This window comes from Eptatretus burgeri, chromosome 13, assembly GCF_056783735.1.
Source record: "Eptatretus burgeri isolate ZD-2024b chromosome 13, Ebu_testis_v1, whole genome shotgun sequence".
Classification (NCBI taxonomy): Eukaryota; Metazoa; Chordata; class Myxini; order Myxiniformes; family Myxinidae; genus Eptatretus; species Eptatretus burgeri.
The window spans coordinates 25,130,544-25,154,077 of NC_140973.1; the positions used below are offsets into that span (position 1 = coordinate 25,130,544).

The window sequence follows — 23,534 nt, forward strand, 5'->3', positions numbered from 1 at the left end:
ACAATCCAGTCGTGACCCTCTCGGACTAACGCCGGGAACCAGTCACGGGTGGACCTTTCGGTCTCACCGCGATCGTGCCAATCGGCCCCCGCGTGGGATAGGGTTGCTCGCCAAATTCGACCTACCTAAGTACCCACACGGAGGGTAGACCGGGCGATCGCACCTCGCCGCAGGTCGACTTCGGACACTGGCCACTTAAGCGACCCGTTCCGTACTATCGGGATAACCGAGCGGTGTTATTCGTCGGCCTCGACGGTTCGATTAATTATCGGGCGTCTTAGCCCACGACCAACCCTTTACGTGAAGCAAGATTGGGATTCAATGAAAGAAATGACGAAGCGAAGCGGGAAAACAGTTCAACAATAAGCACATTTATTTCGCAATGAACGGAAAGCACACATATACAATTCCACCAAAAGCACATGTAAAAGAAGAAGACAATGCAATATTACACAAAAAGCAAATGCAACAATGCAGATCTATCCGACTACCGGGCACACGGCAACACTTATACAATTTTACTTCACAGACGGCGCCGACAACACCTATTCCCAAAGCAAAAGAAAAGAGAACCACCCTCCAGGATGAGGGGGGTAGGCGGGCCTGGGGCCGAGACCGTGTCGGGCCTACCCGTCTGATGATGTGACGCAGAGCGGCGGCGGCGCCTCAACTCCGCGGGCCTCGCGGACAGTGTCTGGTAGGGGGTGGGAGAGGGGCCCCCTTTGTCGCGCTATCTCAGCGCGGGGGGAAACAGGAGGGGGTTGCTGATGCTCGGGGAAAGGAGGATATAACCCTGTCTCGGGTCCCGCGGCGAGCGTCTCCTCCTCCACCTCGGTCGCGTTGCTGGCCTCTCCCTGTGCCGCTCCCGGCACCGACGCGAGCACCCCCTCATCCGCCTTCGCCGCAGTCACCTCTCCACAGCTCCGTCCTCTTCACTCCGACTAGTACCACTTCTTTCCAGCTCCACCGACGACTCTCTTGAACCCCGCACACTTCACTCTACTTCCAACTCAACTCCTACTCAACTTCCAACTGAACTGCTCTCGACTGACGAACGCAGTCGTTTTTATAAGCCCCGTGGCTTCGCTCTTTTACCCTTGACCCTCTGCCTCCGACCCTTCACCTCTCTTGCTGGCTCCCCATTGGCCCGAGGAAAAGTGGGCGTGAATGCTTTTTGATCCATGAATTTGCATATAGCGACCGCCCTCCAACGCCCTGGAGGCGGGGCCAAATCGCCCCTCGCTCACCGATTGGACGGAACAAAAGTGGGCGTGAGTCGTTTTTGATCCGTTTTTCTGCGGAAAGTCCGTGATGTTTTTGAACACGCTGCTCGGTGCGCGCCCCGCACGAGTCCAGCATCGGTGCCCACGAGTGGCGCGAGATGACGGTGATGCGATGGTGGCGAGTTGTGACGGTAAAGGTCGTGGCGGTTGTGGTGAAGCGGAGTTGTGGTTGGTGGTTGTTGTTGTGAAGCGGCGTTGTGGTTGGTGGTTGTTGTTGTGATGGCTGTTGAGACGTGGTTGGTGGTGGTAATAATGGCGGCTGGTCCAAAATAAAGATAGTAAAAGAAAAACGGCTATCCTGAAGAGTCGCAGCCCGCATGAATGACATTTATTCCCTCTAGACAACGGGTTTGGGCCTAACTACACATATACTTACCGAGATATCTCACCTGAGGGACCTGAATGGTGGTTTGTGAATTTCGTCAACCACAACAATATGAAGGCAAGCTATGTTCAACGTTAAACACACGATTACATATTTAATTATTCCCTTTCTTTGACAAGATGCCTTTTTTCAAGTGAATTATCAGAAATAGGAAGGGTCACAGATTGATGAGCAATGCCCTGAGCGCCAAGAATGAAAAAAAAAAAAAGAGAGAGAAAGAGAGAAAGAGAGAAAGAGAGAAAGAGAGAAAGAGAGAAAGAGAGAAAGAGAGAAAGAGAGAAAGAGAGAAAGAGAGAAAGAGAGAAAGAGAGAAAGAGAGAAAGAGAGAAAGAGAGAAAGAGAGAAAGAGAGAAAGAGAGAAAGAGAGAAAGAGAGAAAGAGAGAAAGAGAGAAAGAGAGAAAGAGAGAAAGAGAGAAAGAGAGAGAGAGAGAAAGAGAGAAAGAGAGAAAGAGAGAAAGAGAGAGAGAGCGAGAGAGAGAGAGCGGCAGAGGAGAGCGAGAGAGAGAGAGAGAGAGAGAGAGAGAGAGAGAGAGAGAGAGAGAGAGAGAGAGAGAGAGAGAGAGAGAGAGAGAGAGAGAGATTTGTTTCTTTTAACTAATCTTGATGTGCTTTTTGTGAGAAGTTCTTTTAAGAACTCCATGAATTCATTACAAGGGACGGAGTCACCGGAAGCATGTTCTGATGGGAAGTCAGCCTCACTATAAAATTTACTAAGGTGAAGGAAGAACCCCAATCAGTCGTAATCAATGCAATGAGGATCCATTACAGAAGCAATGGGCTCATCAATGCAACGATCTGGAGTTTTGGCACTAGCATCCTGCTGCCCATAATCTTGACAAGGCTCAGTTGTTTAATTGGATGATTCGACTACAGACAGATGGTTAGATTCTATACACTTGCTACTCCCTACAGAGTGTGTATGGAGGGGTGGGGGGAGGGGGTGTAACACAGTCATCACAAGTTTTAATGAGGGGAAAAACATGGAGGTTCAACCTCAGAACACTTGAGAGACTTTGGTGCTGTTTGGACACTACAGTAATCCTCAGCATTTATCACACTATCCTCAATTGATTCTGAAGGTAGAGGAGGTTGAGGAATTCCCCCAGCTGGAGGAAGAGGTTGCACTCCACCTCTACCTTCAAGCAACCACTTGAGTGAAGGTAAGGGGACCAGCCAATATCTTGTTATCTCGCTCGTTAAGGATGCAAGAAGTTGAGAAAGATATTTTCGGAGTTTTTTTTTGTTTTTCCACGATGGGGTCTCTCTCAGTACCCGCACTACTTACATCACAAACAATGATCTTATTAGACCACTGCAGCCCCCTATGTTCATTACCATTTGGGAGAGTGACTCCACCCATGGACCTATGAGAGTCGGAGTCCTTTAAGTGACCATGTTGGCCACACTCAAAACAGGAAAGATAATCTGTGGAAACAAAGCCCTTCAACCTTGAATGCCAATACCGTATATAATTAAATTATACAGCGTGGTAAAATCGGATAAAGGAAAACGTCGAAAGGACATTTTCTGTTTTAAATGATTATTTTTTTTTCTCTGTAAAGGGATCATAGTCAGTGAAGACATGTCGGAACCGAGTTTAAGTTAAGTTCAGTAACCAGATGGGCGTTTTTTTAACTGCCAGCAGGTCGAAAGCAGATAAATCAACAAACATGTTTTGGAGGGAAAAAATAAAAATTACTCAAACTGCACTCTGACGTCACGACGTCGACAGATATGCCTCCGTCCACATAATTACATCATTATACATATTTGTACCAAGTTTGATTTAAATCCCTGAAGCCAGATTCAAAAAAATTAAATAATTCTGGCTGCCAGACCATGCGTCCAATCAGGTTGAAATTTAAAACATATCCCTTTCCCACCCCTCGTCTCCTGCCTTGTTATACGTTTCTACGTATTAGCTCTTACATGAGCCTCAACATGGTATACAAAAGAAAAAGAAAAAGAGGAATCAAACCAGTGGACACCATCAAGCAGGGTTTATCATTAGCCATGCTGCAAGGCTCTTTAACGTGAGAAGAGGAACTCTTTATGACATAGGAAGGCGTCATCAAGCCACTGGAACAACAAGAGATAGGCCAAGTGTATATCCCAGGATAACGACTCCCACTCAGGACTGATGCAGTCACAGGACCAATCTACGTGATCAGTTTCAAAATGCACAACATAGGCCTACGACAAACACACTGCCTGAACCTCGCAGGACAAGTGTCGACACAGTCTTGAGGAGTCTCTCTGGTGCAGAGATCCGTGTTCATCGTCCTTTTTAGTATCCAAGACTGACACTGTAACATGTCAAAGCACGCTTGCAGTGGTAAAATCAGCATGTCCAATGGACACAGAGGCAAAAGTTATGTTCAGTGATTAATCCAGGTTTCTCCTTCAAAGGCATGGTGGCAGTGCACGAGTCTACAGAAGGCGCAATGAGCGATATGCTCCAGTCTGTGCACAGGAAGCTGAAAATTTTGGATGTGGAAGTGTCATGATGTGGAGTGGTATTGATAAAACCTTCGCACCAACATGATGAGTATCCTTGGCATTTTGATGGCAGATCGATACATTAATGAGATCTTCCTGCAGCATGTGTTGGTTGCCTACCCTTCAACAACATGGTCCAGGAATCATTTTTGTGGACGATAATAATCAAAGGGCCGTTCAAATAAGGAACGTTCTTGTCAATGCCAACATCAATGTTAACATCATGACACCTTAGCCTACCATCTCACCAGATTTAAATGCAACTGAACATCTCTGGTACATCATTGATCGTCACATTCAAACTTTGCCAAGACAGACACAGATCCTTGATGAGCTGAAACTGGAGCTGATTTGGGTGAGGAATGCCATTCCCCAAGCTCAGATTTGAGTGTTCAGGTGGTCAATGTGATGATGGTGTAATGTAACATTTTCTGCCAGAGGTGGACTTGCCTGGTATTGAGATTGTTACTTCCACATTGGATCCTTATGTGAAAACATTTGCCACAACGCAGCATGCGATTCGGTCTTGAAAAATGAAATAGACATGTAATTATTCAGCATTTATCTCTATCAGAAGATGCACCATATCTGTGTCCTATAAATAAATGACAACAATCACGTGTTTAGTTTTTCTACGGTGGAGTATACCACTACTACTATAACTAGGTCTCATGGGGTCAGCAAAGGAGAAAGTTTTTGGTACAAGTATTTCACGAACTGGCAGGCCATGCCTAATGTTCAACTGTCTGAGCTGATTCGGGCAGGAATTTGCAATTTGTTCAGGTTGCCATCATTAACTCAACAACTCCATGAAAGACTCCATGGGATCTTTCAAATCAATGAAAGATGCTTGTAGATGGGACAAGCTTAACATCCCATCCGAGGGATGGCGTGCTTTATGATGCAACACCATTCCAATAGTTTACAGTCAGGTAAGGAATCAAAGCCAGAAGAGACAGCTCAGAGGTAAGTCTGTACCATCCTGCCTTTGGGGACTGCCGATGAATTAAAATCATGCATGGTCACGTGATGTTTATTAGAATCAACTTTTCAGCACCGGTGGAAGTACCTGCAGTTGATCATTTTAGCTCCTCCTCATTCTACAACCAGCGGACACCTGGGTAGAGATGGTGGGGCAAGGGAGAGTAGGAGCCTGCGGGTGGGGTTACCAGCAAGCAGGTGCACCATGTGGACATGTCCCTGAAGGGAAGTGTTGGATTGAACTTTTTTGTATGCAGTGTCGAGGCTTGTGGAGGAGCTGGTACACAGACAGGGGGAAAGGGGGAGGACATAACAACAGCAAGGTTAAGGGACAAATTAGTGGAAACTTGAAGAAATAAGGAATGTGGGGAAGAATGAGGGATTTGGGAGGACACGAGTGAAGATGGACACTGCCACAAACTCTCAATCACAGAAGTGGAAGGAAAAAAATGGAAACTTGGAAAGAGGTGGTTAGAGGAGAGTTATTCGGGGTAGGAAAAAAAAATTATCGTTGTAGAGGGTTAATGGGGGTAGAAAATGTCATGGTTGAACTACCTCCTTAAGCATGTTCCACAAACTGCAGAAACTAGGATCCAATGAGTTGAGGTGTGCACTAAGCATGCATATTGAGAGTTTAACCAGGAAGAATATGTACAGTACATCCAAGAGAAAGTAGAGGTGGAGGTTCAGAGAGCCGAGAGAGCAGAAGGAGCTACACCGGAGAAGAAGCATCAACCACTGCATTGTGGAAATGTAAGACCTTGTGCTTCAACCTCATCATGGGAGATTCCAAGTTTTTAAACTAATAAAACAGGGCAAACAGATAGATAATTATGATCATAGCATGTGATTCTCGACTCAACTGCTTCGAGTAAGTGTGCCTTTAAATAGCAAGTCACCAGAAACACCTCTACATTCAAAATCAGCTGTATAAGTTATACGGCTCAATCAGGCCACACTCGTGACAGCCTGCTTTCCCTGCTGTCCCTCGAACCTTGACACTCAAGGTCGACCCAAGATTCTGGCCATCTGCCCATCGTGTGTGTTTTGGGACAAACAAATTGCCTGGAATTGGAAGCAAATTTCTGAAGCTGCATTTGGAATGTCCATCAGCATTACAAGGCACCATTTACCTTATCTCGAGCAGCACACCCAAGCGAGTGCGGCTCAGGTGCTTGGCTCGACACCTTGCATGCAAATCTCCATCGTCGAACACGCGCCGGCATAACTACTCGGCAAGAACCATTACAGAAGCGAATTAATGTATCTCTTTTGGCCTGTGTCCTTTGTTGCTAAGCTCTTTACAATAGCGTGTAATGAAATTAGCATGAGACTGCCTAGCAGGCCATGGAGATCGAAACAAAATGAAAGGGATTACCAAACAGGTAAGCAGCGGGATAGCATTTCTTTATTATATTTTTTTAAAGGCAGCTCTTTTTCGTCGAGAAAAATTAACGACTCTCCATGGCGTAGATAGGAAGACATCTATCCTTCTCTCACAAAAGACTACACGTCAATTTTGTTGCATTTATGATTATCGTTACAATGCTTCATGGGCATGTGAAGCACTACAAGAGTTTGAGTAGGGACCCGCGGAGCATCCGTGCAATGTAAAATGGGACTTCAAGTCCTCAACTTGCACCCCCCCTCCCATCAGCACCCCCTCACAAATCTAAAGTCATCAATCTTGATCCAACTCCCAACCCCAAGTCCTCATCCTCCCCCTCCTGACCCAAAGGTGTCAATATCCTCCCCACTCCAACTCCCCAAACCCCCCCCCACATTAAAGGACCTCAACTCCTCCTCCCCCCCCCAAACACTGTCCCATCTTTGCTATTCCAACCCCAACTCTGTCCTCCCCTTGTCACTGTCTCGCTCATAAAAGCAACCAGGCATTCGTACATCGAAACAGTGGAATATTTAATGCTTTCCCCTCCACCATTGTGCTGTCACTTACTTCACAGAAACCACACTTAAAACAGCTCCTACTTGGCATGACCCATCATGGTCACCTGTCAAACTCATAATCCCATGACATATGCAGAAAAGACGTGACCATGAGCAGGTTCATTGTGCCAATAAATGACCCAAACCAATTATCTTCTTCCTGATGCACATATACACACATAGTTAAAAGTAAATAACCTCAGACAAAGACCTTTATAATGACATGGGTTTATGCCCTGCTTGAGAGAATGCCACATAGTTTGGCGGTGTACAAGTTACCAGACTGCTGCCTCGATCGCTGAGGCCAATCTTCACAAGGCCCGTAACGCCTATTGGCTAAAAATCCTTTTAACTGTAGCTTTGGTTGTTTTGCAATGAAGGGAAAACTTGTAGGGAGGGCATGGCAATTGTGATTATGACAGCTCCGAATATGTATTCGATTTCGCATAGCAGTAAACAGCAACATGGCGACTGAATGATTATTATTTTTTCCCAATAGAAATTGTGGATGGAGTCATGCTATCTGTCCAACCAATGAGTGGAACAGAATGTCACACCCACACACGATAATAGAAGAATATATAGAGCTGAATGATGAGCAATCAGTGTCTGTTCATGTCTATAATTATACGATAACCAACTCAAAATGCATCACTCAGACATCTTTGTCCAATGGCAAGGGTTGGGACCGACAAGGTTTGCACATGGTTCGTTGAATGCTCCATCTCACAAAGATTTATTATTCCTACAATGTAAAAGACTGATGGAGGAGTATGTAAATAATTGTATTCGATGCAGGACAAGGACATAGAGAGACTTTTGGAAAGAATTATTACAATTAGGCATTATAAGGGCATTTGGAGACAATGGACAAGTTACCAGAGTAGGTGGCATGGAAACCTGGGACTCAGGCAACATGAGTGATATGCTCAGATGGGAACATCAAGCAGGCCAATTTGTTGGAACCTCCTGACGAGCTTGCAGGTAGTCATTTCAAGGGGCAAATATATCCATCATGTACACCAAAATGCAAAGGTCTGAAAACCATATACTGTTCGAGGACTCGGAATCCGTGTCGTCTCGACACTGACTTAGCGTGGTGGAATTTTTCACTGGATGGCGATTTTCTTTTCAAATTTAAAAAGTTATTCTCATTTAGTCTTTACAGGCATGTGTACATTTGGAAGTCATGGGTGAAGCATCTGAGTCATACATTGCTGATATAGGTCACCAAATACCCAAAAGCAAAACGTACAATGAGAAAATGGTTAGAACAATGGTCTGATATCCCTCAGGTTGAGGGTTCAAATCCTGCATGGCGTGAATTTACTTTAATACAATTCTTCACACCAGTCATAGTACAAATCAGAATTGTTAAATCTATTCAACTGGTTCACCAATCATCTGTGTACATAAATATTAATACGAGGCCGGTGCGAGTTAAAGTCATCTCCAATCCGACACAAAGACGATTCAATTTCACCACTTGATAACTGTCAAGCAGAAGCTCCCCTCGAGGCATGTTTAAACTACACGGGTATGTCCAGAGAAGCGAAAGAGGCCTCCAAACATGGAACATCTATCCTTTACATGGATGGTCCTTCAAGCTTCACACCCAGCCAATCAGGTGTCAGGTCGACTTCTCAATTGGGTATCAAAATAAAACAACAACATTGGAATCTCAAATTCCACAAAATGGCAGAATTGTTGTTTTGTTTTGTATTCAAAGTCTAGGCTCGTAGAAGAGCTAGAACACAGAATGGACCAGAACATAACAGAACAAGAACAAAATTGTGGAAAGAGAAGGGGGGGGGGGTAGACATCAACAGCAGGGTAGAGGGACACTTGGAAGAAGAATGGGTGTGGGTAATAAGGAGAGAGAAAGGGGAGGGGGAACAAGTGGTGAACAATCTTAGTACATGTGGTGACCAAGCTCGGTGCAAGCTCAAATACAAATGGTCAGTCCAAGCACAAGGAAGCACAGGAAGCACAAGCTCAAATACAAAACTAGGGATGAAACAGAAATGGAACAAAAAAACGAAAAAATGAAGGTGATGGAGAGGGGGGAAAAAAAACCACAATATCATGGGAAGGAAAAGGTGGCCTAGGGGAAGGTTAATGATGGCAGATAAAGATCATGAGCATGGATGGGAGATAACCAGAGGTGGTGCAAAACACCCATCTTTCAACTCTGGGGGAAGTATTAGATTTCACAGACTGAGGAAGTTGATTTCACAGGTGGCAAAAAAGAAAAATAATGGAGTGGAGATGAGCATCGAGCCTGTATTTTGAGAGATTCACGAGAAATGGGGCAGACCTTGTCCACAGTGCAGAACGCTGGGGAGTGTTGGGAGGAGGAAGGACAGATAAAGGAAAGGGCAGACAGTACAAGGCCAAAAATGAGACGGTAAACGACAGAGAGGTCTTGATCTTGTTTGTTGATGAAAGCGTTAAACACAATGTGATCTCTTTTTGTGTCACCATTTTCCACCCAAAACACTTTTGGTACAATTGAAGATACTTTTAATTTTTTTTATTCATCAATTCACATTGATGAATCACCAAGCCTGTGAAACACCGGGCGACAGTTTCGAGTTGAGTCAAGAGACAAACCCAAGCGAAACGGCTTCGAGCGAGGATGCGTACTTCTCGGCTATCCTGCCGTGATCTGGCGATTCATCGTTTTATAAATACTGAATTGATCCGAGCAGCAGTTCCGACTGCCAAGAAAAAAACATATATTTAAATTTTAAAAACCTTTCCTTTGGCCAATTGGCACATTCTTTGACACTCCTCCCTCTCCTCGACCTCCGGAGAGTTTTATGGTGGAGGAGGAGGAGGAGGTTGGGAGGTGGATAGCGTGAGAGGATGGGTGGGAAAGCAGCGTGAGGGGGGGGGGGGAGCTGGAAGGCTGCACAAGGATGAGGGGAAATGGGAAGGTGATGTGAAGGGGGGAATGGGAAGGTGGCGCGAGGTGGGGTGAAATGGGAAGGCAGCGCGAAGTGGGGTGGGGGGAGAATGGGAAGCCAGCATGACGGGAAGGAATGGGAAATCAGTGCGAGGGGATTAATATAAATGGGAAGGCAGTGTGAAGGAAAGGGAAGGCAGCAGGAGGAATGGCATGGGAAAGCAGTTTGAGGGGAGAGAAGGGGAAGGCAGCATACCAGGGCATTACCGGGGTGATAAAACGTGCCCAAACAGCAGCGTTTTCTTTCTAACCGCCATGTTAGATATAAAACTGGGCAGTAGCAGTTAAAAATCAAAACTAAAGCTATCTATTTGGTAAAGGCCTGCCTGCATGCATGCAGTCCCAATCCCCCTCCCCCCACCCTCACAGCGCATTCCTCCAACCTCCTCGTGGTCCATGCTAAACATGCACGCGCACCAGCGACATACTCAACCTTTCACTCGAACATGTGCACGGATTTTCCCACCCCCGCACTGCACAGTGCCACATCCCGCGCGGCTTCGATGCCGCAGCACATCCGCTCCCCATGAGGCTTCGGCACTGCAGAAGCACATGCTTTGCGAGATGGCCGCATAACCTCCTCCATAGCGCCATGCACCATGGGCCCCGAGTTCAGATCATGTGCGCACGAAACCCGCACACTGCAAACACGTAACCAAGAACAAGCACGCACACACCCCACGGGGTGTCATTTGTTCCGATTCCCACCACATCAATGTGTGCTGTCTCCATACCTCTTTGCATCTTCTTCTTCTTCTTTGTGTTTACTGGCATTATCACAGCTGTGAGGCTCTATAAACACCATGCACCCAAACTCATGGTTACAACCAAATACAAAAAAAATATGATAATAAAATAAAAAATGATAGGGACTTTATACTGTTCGCCCCATTTCCTTTATGAATTTTAAGACCAATTTAAAGAATCGAGGGTACATCTGGCTCAGCTGGCAAAGTGTATCCAGTACGCCTGTCCAGGGAATACACTGAAGGGTGTAACTGGGGATCCTAAAACGGTTGGGATTTTTTTATCCCAAATCCCAAATATTTATTCAAATAAAAACAATATGATTAGGCAATATTTGCCCATTTTTTGTATAAAACTGTTCAAGCTCAGTCAAGTGTTCAAGTTGCCATTGGCCCCTTGGTGGCTTCTCTAATCAGTCTCCCCCTTGTTTGGTCATCCAGTTTGGAGGGACAGCAAGGCAGGGTCTTGTTGTTACCATATGCCTTCCATTTCTTAATAATCGTCTTGACTGTGCTCAAAGGGATAGTCAAGGCCTTTGAAATATTTTATACCCATCCCATGATCTATGCCTTTCCATAACTTTTTTCCCGGAGTTCTTTTGAAAGCTTCTTGGTGCTCACGGTTGAATCTTTCCTGTGAAATGCACTACCCAGCAGAGAAAACCTACAGGAACAGCTGAATTTATTCTGAAATAATCAGAATCACTACAATTTAACACAGGTGGAGATCAATTAACTTGGTGTGTGATTTTGAAGGTGATTAGTTACCCATGAGCTAATTTACAATTGCTATTATAAGAGGGATGGACACTTATCCAACTGAGATATTCGAGTTTTGTATTTTTAATTAATTTTCTGAAATGTGTAGAATTTGTTTTTCACTTGGATGTGTAAATATAGGTTGAAAAATCTGATTTAATGTAATTTAATTCCAGGCTATAACGCAACAAAAGGTCAAAATTTTTGAATGGAGTGTAGACTTTCTATCGGCACTGTACATTCCAATCGTCCGTAATTCATAGATGTAGTCATGGTTCAGTAATATGTAATTAATTGACGTACTCCTGGTACGACTCACGTTCAAACAGTATATAATTAATAGACATATCACATGGGTTGACCGATGTTTTACATCGATGAGGGTTCACCGTCCACCCTTGTTTTTTGGTTTTATATACAGTGTATATATATATATATATATATATATATATATATATATATATATATATATATATATATATATATATATATATATATATGTGTGTGTGTGTGTGTGTGTGTGTGTGTGTGTGTGTGTAGATATCAAGTGAATCGGATGAAAATTGAAGATTTATGTGACCTTGACATTTGACCTTTTGACCTCAAACAATAGGCTTCTTGCTTGTGACTACCTCTACCGGGTGGTTACGTTTCATGAAGATCAGAGTAAAAATGCTATGTGTAGGCAAAAAGACAGAGACAGAATAACACCAACCAACCAATATATTTGCAAACCTTCGATTTTGCAAATATCAAACGGGGGTGAAAACATAACCTCCGTCTAGACAGGCTTTTGGATTTTGAAATAGCGAAGGAGTTTTGGACAGAAATTAACAATTTGTTCAGGGTGCTGTGGATAACATGTCTACTCTTCAGGAAAGATACCATGGGATCTTCCCGTCATCCGACCCAAAAGGCAATGGGATTAATTGGTGTTGTTATAGTAGTGTATGCACGCACACCTTAACATTTTGCTATTCAATCAATGATGAAATGAAATTTAGATTTTCTAATTCATTTTACATTGTTTCTTATCTCCTGGAACTCTCAGATAACTTCGCAAGGATGACAAATTTCACTGTTCACAGCACCAGCAGCATGAGCCAGAACAATTTCCCTCCTCACACAAAAACCATTTCCACCATCTATTTTAGGGACACCAGCTGGATAGCAACGAAGGATATAGAACGTTCTTTAGAAAGCACAAGTTACTCAGGCAAACGAGTACACCTCCTCTCTATGGTAATTGGTGAAGTTAGACATGCTGAGTGTAAAAAAAAAAACAAAAAAAATATCTAATTTCTCATTAATCAATCTCTTTTCACCTCAAAGCACAAAAACTGAAAATCTCATGCAAACACTCAATTTTATGAACAAGTCAGGACATATTAGATGATCATCAATGGTTATTGTATTGTTAGGGGCCCAACAGTGCATAAGTCTACTCGAAAAGACCCATTGGTCACCTCCATTTCAACCAACACGAATAGAAGGCACCAGCTAACTTACAAAAAAGTAAAAAAAATTGAAAGCAAAAGGAGCAGTTAGGAAAGTTGGGAAGAAATGATTATATGAGAGGAGTTAGGATGGAGGGGTGTCATGGGACAGGGGGATAAAAAGAGTAAGAAAGACTAACAGAAGCATGCACCTTTAAAGGTCACCTTCAACCTTGTGCAAGAGAATTAGAAAGCATTATAATATTGCAAATCACGAGCCATTGGCTTTAATCACCCGACCATTGCGCTTCCATAAAATGCAGCCCATGGTACCTTATTGGGGTCTCACGTCCAGAGTAATCTTTCACTATCTTTTACACTCTTCTTGATCGTCATCCCTAATCTCTCTTTTACACCTCCGAATCCTCATCCCGAACCTCCTCTCTTTATCAATCTTCACGATCCTCATCCAGTTGTATCTACAATACTCTCGTCACAAATCTCTCACACACCACACACACACACACCGCATACATTCTCGGCACAAAAATTAATGAAATATAAACACACATGCACTGAGATAGACTTCATTGGTCGCAGTACCACAAACTGACGCATATAAAACGCCATCATGTGACTTGTAATATTTTAGTGGGACCGTCTACATATTAGGTATGCAAAACGCCATCATGTGACTTGTAATATTTTAGTTGGACCGTCTACATATCAGGTATGCAAAACAGTGCATTTGGACAATATAGTTTTCAAACCATCTTTTTCCATTCCTCACACATCTCTTCAACTCGTACATCTTAACCGTTTACCCAACTATTCTGAAATAAGATTTTCTTTATTTGACCTCTCTCTTTTGCAAGAACATTTCGACCAACCCCCATTTTCAAACTTCGACTTTCGAAGTAAGATGACGAGTTTGAATCGTCAAATTCATCAAAGGGCCTGATATGGGGCAAAATGACTCTGACATTGTTACTCGTCTCCAAACATCGCCCAAAGGTCCCTCAAAACTTCACCTCAAGCCATTCATTTGTCTGCATTTATAAAGTACAACTTTTGGCCAAGATTTCATTTGTCTTGTTCGAGTTATGGTGATTCATTTTGACTATTTCAATCAACAAGGAATTTTAATAATCTGAAAAGCTTATCACTTTCAGTTGCTCAATCACAGGTGAACCTCCTTTCAGTTCCTACATCCCCAAGCCCACCTCCTCCCAAATTTCCAATTTTCCTTCTTGAGAGTTTGCTTCTGTATCCATCTTGTCCACCCCTACCCCTCATTTCCTCCCCTCCCCCCACACTCATTATTTGTCCAAGTCTCCCACTATCTTGTCCTTCAACCCTGCTGTTGGTGTTCCCTCTCTATCTCCCTCTTGTTCTGTTGCCTCCTCTTGCATGAGCCTTGACCTTACATCTATCTATAATTCCAGCAATCTGTGTGTGTGTGCCTGTCTGTCTGTCTGTCTGTCTGTCTGTCTGCGACCACCGTTTCTCGACGACCGCTGGTCCGATCTGATTGAAACTTGCCAGGAATATTGCCGGGGACCCGCTGATGTGCCTTTTCAAGGTTTGATATCAATCGGACAAGCGGTTCCCAAGTTACGGACATTTATCTGTCAACCAATGACAAGACACGGTGCTATGACGTCACGAATGACGTCACAATTAATGTTTATTTATTTATTATTTTTATTTTATTTGCACAATTGATGGTCCGATCTGATTGAAACTTGCCAGGAATATTGCTGGGGACCCGCTGATGTGCCTTTTCAAGGTTTGATATCAATCGGACGAGCAGTTCCCAAGTTACGGCCATTTATCTGTCGACCAATGACAAGACACGGTGCTATGACATCACTAATGACGTCACAATAAATGTTTATTTATTTATTTATTTATTATTTTTATTTATTTTGCACGATTGACGGTCCGATCTGATTGAAACTTGCCAGGAATATTGCTGGTGACCCTCGGATGTGCCTTTCCGAGGTTTGATATTAATCGGACGAGCAGTTCCCAAGTTACGGCCATTTATCTGTCGACCAATATCTGCGAGAGAGGGGGACGGGAGAGGGGGGATGAGAGTGGGGGCGAGAGAGGAGGGTGGAGAGAGGGGGGAGAGAGAGGGGGAATAGAGGAGGGGTGAGACTAGGGGTGAGAGAGGGGGGAGAGAGGGGGCGAGAGAGGGGGCGAGAGAGGGGGGAAAGAGAGGGGGAGAGAGAGGGGGAGAGAGAGGGGGAGAGAGAGGGGGAGAGAGAGGGGGGAGAGAGAGGGGGCAAGAGAGGGGGCAAGAGAGGGGGAAAGAGAGGGGGCGAGAGAGGGGCGAGAGAGGGGAGGGAGAAAGGGGGAAAGAGGGGGTGAGAGAGAGGGGCGTCACAATTCAAGAGAGGGGGAGAGAGGAGGGGGCGAGAGAGGGGGTGAGAGTGGGGGCGAGAGAGAGGGGCAAGAGAGGAGGGGGAGAGAGGAGGGGCGAGAGGAGGGGGAGCGAGGGGCGAGAGAGAGGGGGCGTGACAATTCTTCTCCATTTGATATGATGTCACAATTGACGCTGGGGACATGAATATGTTTCCCAGGTGTTTCCCAAGTTATGGCCATTTATGATACGGTTGGTCCGATCTAATTGAAATAATGCCCCAATCCAGTCATCGTTTACGCACCTACGGGCCCGTACTAGTTAAACACCTTGTTCACACCTGCTTGAACTTCCCTTTGTATGCACTACATCCCCATTGTTGATATCATGAAAGAAATCTGTACAGCAGACTTTCAGCTCCAGGTCCAACATCTTGTGTGTTATCTTGCAGACAAACCCACGAGACCCCCCCCCCCCCGAGGATACATCACCTTCCTTAACCCCAACTAACATAAGCCTCGGTGCTGTGTCACGTGTTTACCTTGTACCTTGTTCATCAGCCCAAGAGGACATCATGCTGGTGCTTCCATGGTGAACCTTAAAAAGCGAAAGGAATTTTATATCAAGATGTTTCACATTCATTCATGAGAAACGGATCAACGTTGAATTTCTCATTTATCAATCTCTCACTTCCTTCACCTCATTCTGTCTCTGTATCTCTCTGTCCATCCACAGTCAAGCCGTCACTTGTTCATTTCACCAATCACTCTGAGTTTGCATCTCCGGGTCAGGGATGTGTTCAGTTACCCAGTTTCTTGTAGAACGATTACCAAGTGGCTTAAGCACTCAATCAAGCACTCCATTCGAAAAAAGGTTAAGGAACGGCCGGCTTGGCAAGCGCTAGCTAGCTGCTGAGTAACTGAACACACCCCGGGTTTACTCATCTGCGTGCACACCTCGCTACTTTGTCCGGCTCAAACTTTCACCTTGTCCATGCGTACCCGTGCACCCTCACCTTGTCCTCTGTTCACCTTGTTTCTCCACCTGTGAACCTCACATACTACCATCTACCTGCGCACCTTACCTTGTTCTCTGTTCACCTTGTTACTCCATCTGTGAACCTCACATACTACCATCGACCTGCGCACCTCACCTTGTCCTCTGTTCACCTTGTTACTCCACCTGTGAACCTCACATACTACCATCGACCTGCGCACCTCACCTTGTCCTCTGTTCACCTTGTTACTCCACTCGTGAACCTCACATACTACCATCGACCTGCGCACCTCACCTTGTCCTCTGTTCACCTTGTTACTCCACCTGTGAACCTCACATACTACCATCTACCTGCGCACCTTACCTTGTCCTCTGTTCACCTTGTTACTCCACCTGTGAACCTCACATACTACCATCTACCTGCGCACATCACCTTGTCCTCTGTTCACCTTGTTACTCCACCTGTGAACCTCACATACTACCATCTACCTGCGCACCTTACCTTGTCCTCTGTTCACCTTGTTACTCCACCTGTGAACCTCACATACTACCATCGACCTGCGCACCTCACCTTGTCCTCTGTTCACCTTGTTACTCCACCTGTGAACCTCACATACTACCATCGACCTGCGCACCTCACCTTGTCCTCTGTTCACCTTGTTACTCCACCTGTGAACCTCACATACTACCAACTACCTGCGCACCTTACCTTGTCCTCTGTTCACCTTGTTACTCCACCTGTGAACCTCACATACTACCATCTACCTGCGCACCTCACCTTGTCCTCTGTTCACCTTGTTACTCCACCTGTGAACCTCACATACTACCATCGACCTGCGCACATCACCTTGTCCTCTGTTCACCTTGTTACTCCACCTGTGAACCTCACATACTACCATCGACCTGCGCACCTCACCTTGTCCTCTGTTCACCTTGTTACTCCACCTGTGAACCTCACATACTACCATCGACCTGCGCACCTCACCTTGTCCTCTGTTCACCTTGTTACTCCACCTGTGAACCTCACATACTACCAACTACCTGCGCACCTTACCTTGTCCTCTGTTCACCTTGTTACTCCACCTGTGAACCTCACATACTACCATCTACCTGCGCACCTTACCTTGTCCTCTGTTCACCTTGTTACTCCACCTGTGAACCTCACATACTACCATCTACCTGCGCACCTCACCTTGTCCAATTCAGCTTTTACCATCTACCTGCATATAACCGACCTTGTCCAGCCAACCGTATCCCGTTCAGTATCCCTGAGCTTGCCCATCACAGTCATACCTGATGTGTCACATGTTGGGTTTGCGTTCGTGTCCGTGTCCGTGTCCGTTACAAGAGCATCATCATTGGTGCGGAAAATAATTGATGTAAAACCAAACATATGATGTAATAAAAACCGTCGGACACACGATACGGATATAGTAAATACGGTAATCCTGAGGTAATCCTGAGGTAATCCTGAGCATGTACAAGAATGATAAAGATGAGTGTGAAAAATGAATGACATAAACCTTGTGCCGCAATACCCTTGGGGGGGGGGGGGGGCACGACTATCCCTCTCCCTAATCCGCACCTGTCTCAGCACGTGTAACGTGCACAGAAACAGCAGAGCACGAGAGGATCGGTAAACTATACACGGTGTAAGCACGGCATCGTGCGGTGCGGCACATAATAAAGTAGTAAAGGTTGCTATAGCAACCTGACAGCCGGTCACACAGACGCACCTCCCCGCCGGCACATGGGTAGACAAAACGGTAGACAACATAGTTATCCGAAGCTCACCCTCTGACAGCTCCAGCTCCAGATGTGCGAGCCGCGCCCGAACCTCCAGCGGTAGCTCCATGACACAACGCCAGCTGGCTTCAAGCCCCGCCCACGGGAACGCCCATCAAACCTCAGGTTTCTGCTCGAGTCAAAACAAACCCCGCCCCCCACGAAGATCTTGCAGACGGTGAGGCCACGCCCACAGGCCCCGAGTCAAAACAAACCCCGCCCCCCACGAAGATCTTGCAGACGGTGAGGCCACGCCCACAGGCCCCGGGTCAAAACAAACCCCGCCCCCCACGAAGATCTTGCAGACGTGAGGCCACGCCCACAGGCCCCGAGTCAAAACAGACCCGCCCCCCACGTAAATCTTGCAGACGGTGAGGCCACGCCCACAGGCCCCGAGTCAAAACAGACCCCGCCCCCCACGTAGATCTTGCAGACGTTGAGGCCACGCCCACAGGCCCCGAGTCAAAACAGACCCCGCCCCCCACGAAGATCTTGCAGACGGTGAGGCCACGCCCACAGGGACGCCAATAAATTGTGTTTCGCGGTCGTTTGCTTCAGTCCATTTCGTCCGGATGACCAAAGTTTGGCCAAATTGGCTCCTTTTAACTAACTCAACAGTCAGTCAATCACTAACTCGCGCTGTGGTCTATCATCGATGGGATTATCCAATTTCAATGCCCTACACAGACGAACGAGAGGTCACAATCCGAAGCTCCTCCTACTGTATTGTCGTTCACGATGACGCGCCTCCTTTGTATGACGTCATGCACCCCTCCGACCGTTCCTCCAATCTCCAAACGACGAAGCCGCAGGAAACACTCGATCATCGAAATAAATCATCAAGATGACAATCCGGCAACGGGGTAACGTGCCGTGACATTAATCATTGGTCCAGTAATTATAATTACAATTAACGTGTTGTCATCACCGGCTCCCATTACCTGCGAACCGGAGCTTCGGCCAATCACTGCTGTTTATTTACACCTGAATTCATCTCCCAATCTCCGATTGATGAACACAAACACACGTGACCGACAAACGGTGTCCGAGTAGAAAAACTTGCCACTGATTTGTTTCACATCAAAATTTGCTCATCATCACTTAATTGATAAACGTAAAGGAGGAGCTTCACCTCGTCATCATAACCGAGTGCTGGTTACATTTACTGATCACTCTGAGAAATTATCCAAAATATTTTAATCGTCTCCAAAAACGTTTCGCTGCAGAAACTCATTTGTAAGTGTCGACGGGACGGCCGGATTAACATCCCCCTCCAAAGGACTGTACTGCGAGCTCCTCAAACCCATGATCAGCAAGCAAGAAATACACAGCAGGTATCTATGTCGGGCTGATAACTTAACACGAACGTGGAGTGCTCAAAAAGGCACCTTCACCATGTCCTGTTAAGAGGAAGGATGACACGTGATGACGTCATCAAAATGACCCGATCATTGATCCATCCCCTCCATGTTCATCCCTCCCTCGCCCTGCCTCCGGTGTCCGACCAAACTCCTTCGCTTTATTCCTCTTCCCAGCGTGGGGATAACATTATGTACATAACCAGGTGTTATGTACCTAACCAGGTGTTGTGTATGTAGCCAGGTGTTATGTACATAACCAGGTGTTGTGTATGTAGTCAGGTGTTATGTACATAACCAGGTGTTGTGTATGTAGTCAGGTGTTATGTACATAACCAGGTGTTGTGTATGTAGTCAGGTGTTATGTACATAACCAGGTGTTATGTATGTAGTCAGGTGTTATGTACATAACCAGGTGTTGTGTATGTAGTCAGGTGTTATGTACATAACCAGGTGTTATGTATGCAGTCAGGTGTTATGTACATAACCAGGTGTTGTGTATGTAGTCAGGTGTTATGTACATAACCAGGTGTTATGTATGTAGTCAGGTGTTATGTACATAACCAGGTGTTGTGTATGTAGTCAGGTGTTATGTACATAACCAGGTGTTATGTATGTAGTCAGGTGTTATGTACATAACCAGGTATTATGTATGTAGTCAGGTGTTATGTACATAACCAGGTGTTATGTATGTAGTCAGGTGTTATGTACATAACCAGGTATTATGTATGTAGTCAGGTGTTATGTACATAACCAGGTGCCATGTATGTAGTCAGGTGTTATGTACATAACCAGGTGTGATGTATGAAAGCAGGTGTTAAATAGTCGTTTGGTGAACTTTTTCATTACCTTTGATGAATCTCTCAAAATTCAGGCGGTGTTTACCTGGACTCAATTGTCATTTTCTCTCACCTGTGAAATCAACTACCTTGGTCTCTTGAATCCCATATTCTTCCCTTCAGGGCTTCAGGATGGCCGTTCACCCCCTCCTCAGGTAGGCTACTTAAGATCTCCCACCATACAGCCATGCACATGATCTTTTCTCACCTTCATAACCTCTTCTCTTGCCGTTTATCGTCTTTCCATCCATCTCCCTCCACCCAACTTTTATTTTGTTCCATTTCTGTGTCATCCCCACTGTCCCCTTCATCTTCTTCGTGTGTTTAACTTGTATCCAGCTTGTTCACCCCAGTCCCCATGTGTCCTCCATCCCCTTAATCGCATCCCCCCCCAATTCCCATTCTCCCTCCACCATGCTGTTGGTGTGTTTCCCTCCCCCCCCCCCTTTTCCCCTCTGTTGTGTTCTGGTTCGCTCTATACTCCAGCTCTTTTACGAGCCTCGACTTCGTACATAATTTAAAAAAAAACCTGCATTTCAACACAACACGTCACTCTGGGCCACAGTTACTGTTGGGATGATTCCATATCGAAAGGGTAGACCATTGTGTGCCGGTCCACAAGACAGACTGCTGTCGTATTCACCATGGTCACTGTATCTGCGTCATTGTTGTTACCTAGTAAATGATGCAGCCAGCAGCCAATGGCTATACACATGAGATAATTAAACCATGATGTAATGCGGAAAGTTTAACTAGTCATGTTTCACATTTAATAAATTAAATAATTGAAATAACACTTTAATAACAAAGCCTGATGTTGGCTTCGTGGTTATGTTGGTGGCTTGGGATCCTCGTGTCCGAAGTTCAAGCCCTGTTAGCCTCTCAATTGACGCCAAGTGGGGTTGACTCAGCCTGTCATCATCCTTCTGAGGTCAGTGAAATGAGCACCGGTGGATTTTGGACTTGCGAGTACCCCGAAGCTGCATTGCATGAGTGGAATAGTTGTTCAGGAACCAGTTACTGAGTTACTCTACCTCTGAGATCACACACAAGAGGATGGAAACTTGGAACATCGGTATATTCCTCTTTTCTCAAGTGGTCCAATCCCAGTCACCATGAGGACATCCAAGTAGGAGTCGTACCGGTTACCGAGAACAATCCTCATTGCTCTTTTTTAGATTTTCTCTCGGTCTTCAGTTTGCCCCTTTTGTGAGTCCAGGATGCCACACCGGTGCAGCATATTCGAGTGATGACCGGACGTATGGCTTGCGGATGGTTGACAAGATCGTGCGGTGGGATATTGACCTTTTTCAGTCTGCTCAGCAAATGCACTCTCTTCTTGCTCTGGGTCATCATTTCCTTTACTTGCTTATCCCAATTTTAAGTCATCTTGGAGCCATACTCCTTGTATTTTGGTATCCTCTAATACAACAACACCAATACTACATCGAGGATATTAGTTCCGATGTTGAGGGCAGGTGGTTCCGGTGGTGTATGTTTGAAGCAAATTTGCAGCTGCTTGCATTTAGCTGGATTCAGGTGAAGATGGTTCTCATCAGCCCATTCGCTGAGTTCGGTAACGGTGTTTTGTATTGCAGAGGGGGCTCTCGATGATCTCATCTCTCCGATACTCAGATCGTCGACATGCGAGTACTTCCATTTCTGCAACTCTGATGAATCCATTGCATCAATGATCATGACAAGGAATGCCAGAGGACCAATCTTTGTTCCCTGTGGTACTCCACAGCTCAAGAAATTCCATTTAGATTTGGGGTGTTGCCTTGGTAATTCACCCTCTGTCTCCTGTTTATTCGAAAATCCACTATCCATGGGATAACTTCTCTTCTGACTGATCTTGATGAGTTCTGCAACAACAATTTGTATGATCGATGGGGTCGAAAGCTTTGGAGAAGTCTGTAACAACGAGATTCCCAATGGAATCAGTTTTATCAGAGCCCTTATAGAATTCATGCAGCATTTCAACCAAACAGTTTGTGGTTGAAAACTCTTTAAGACATCCATACTGATATCTATTAATATTGGGTTTCATATTTTCCTGCATCCATCAGGCAACAAATCCCTCGCAAACCTTTGCGCACTGGGAAGTTAAAACAACTGGTCTCAACTTTTTGAGAACAGCCGGCTTTTCCTTCGGTACAGGAACCACATCAGCATCTTTCCAGATTTGTGGAAGTTTGCCCTCTCTCAACGATGAATTGAATACACCAGTGATGGGAATTGTGAGTTCACATGCAAAATCCTTGAGAAGTCTGTTTGGAACGTCATCAGGGCCAATGGCTTTCCTTGCATTGATCTTGCTCAATTCACGGTACATTTCTCACACTTCAACTTGAGGTGGTTTTTCAGCAGGTAGATATGACAGACATTTGTGAACAGGTAGGGGTGGTCGGCTTTGTGATGTTAAAGAAAATTTGTGATCGATTGCATTAATTATTTTTTCATGAGTACCTTCAGGAATTCTTGGCACAATGATAGGAGAAGGTATCTGGTGCCTGTGGGCAAGCATCTGGATACCATGGTGCCACTTCAAAGGATCAGATGTTCTCAGATCACCCAGTGAGTTCTCATAGAAGTTCGGCTGACCCTGAGCAATCTTCTTTGCAGCCAAGTTCTTGTAGTATGGCCATTGGGTTATTGAGCCACTTGCAAATGCTTCCTCGCGATGCTTGATGGTAGCTTTCACTCCTGCCGTCATCCAGAGTTTATCGGCTCTTTGTAATTTGACAGATTTTCGTGGAAAATATTTATCAACAGCCTCTTGGAGTGACTTGTAGAAGGAATCAGACTTCAACTGGGTAACTGGTGCTGCTAGAACCTCATTCCAAGTCTTCGATGTAATCCATTGCCCAAACTCATAGTTGTTCTGGGATGTCATGGGACGTGATGTTTTCTTGATAGCCCTGTTAACTCTCTTCATCCCATTTTTGGGAATTCACAAAACCGTGTTATGGTCACTCAATCCCATCGGAGACGCGATCTCCGGTCTCATGAAATGTGTATGGACATTGGTAATAATCAAATTGAGTACAGCATCACCTCGAGTGGGTTTATCTACCACCTGTTTAAGACCATGTACCCTCAATAACGGGTCTACATGTACTCTGTTAAAGTCACCCAAGATAACATATCCACAATACACATACATGGTGGCTAGCATCTCAA

The 23,534-nt window shown here is 45.3% G+C and overlaps 1 protein-coding gene across 1 annotated transcript in view; it reads right to left on the reverse strand.

Moving 5' to 3' along the window:
• LOC147014093 (disco-interacting protein 2 homolog C-like) overlaps window positions 1–18,294 on the reverse strand; it is a 182,965-nt gene extending 164,671 nt beyond the window's left edge. Inside the window, exons 1-2 of the mRNA XM_085851748.1 lie at window positions 18,164–18,294; window positions 15,922–15,970 (exon numbers count right to left, since the gene is read on the reverse strand). Coding sequence (XP_085707874.1) covers window positions 15,922–15,949 — 28 coding nt within the window. The 5' untranslated portion in view covers window positions 15,950–15,970; window positions 18,164–18,294. The remainder of the gene's footprint in view (window positions 1–15,921; window positions 15,971–18,163) is intronic.
• Between the last annotated feature and the right edge of the window lie 5,240 nt (window positions 18,295–23,534).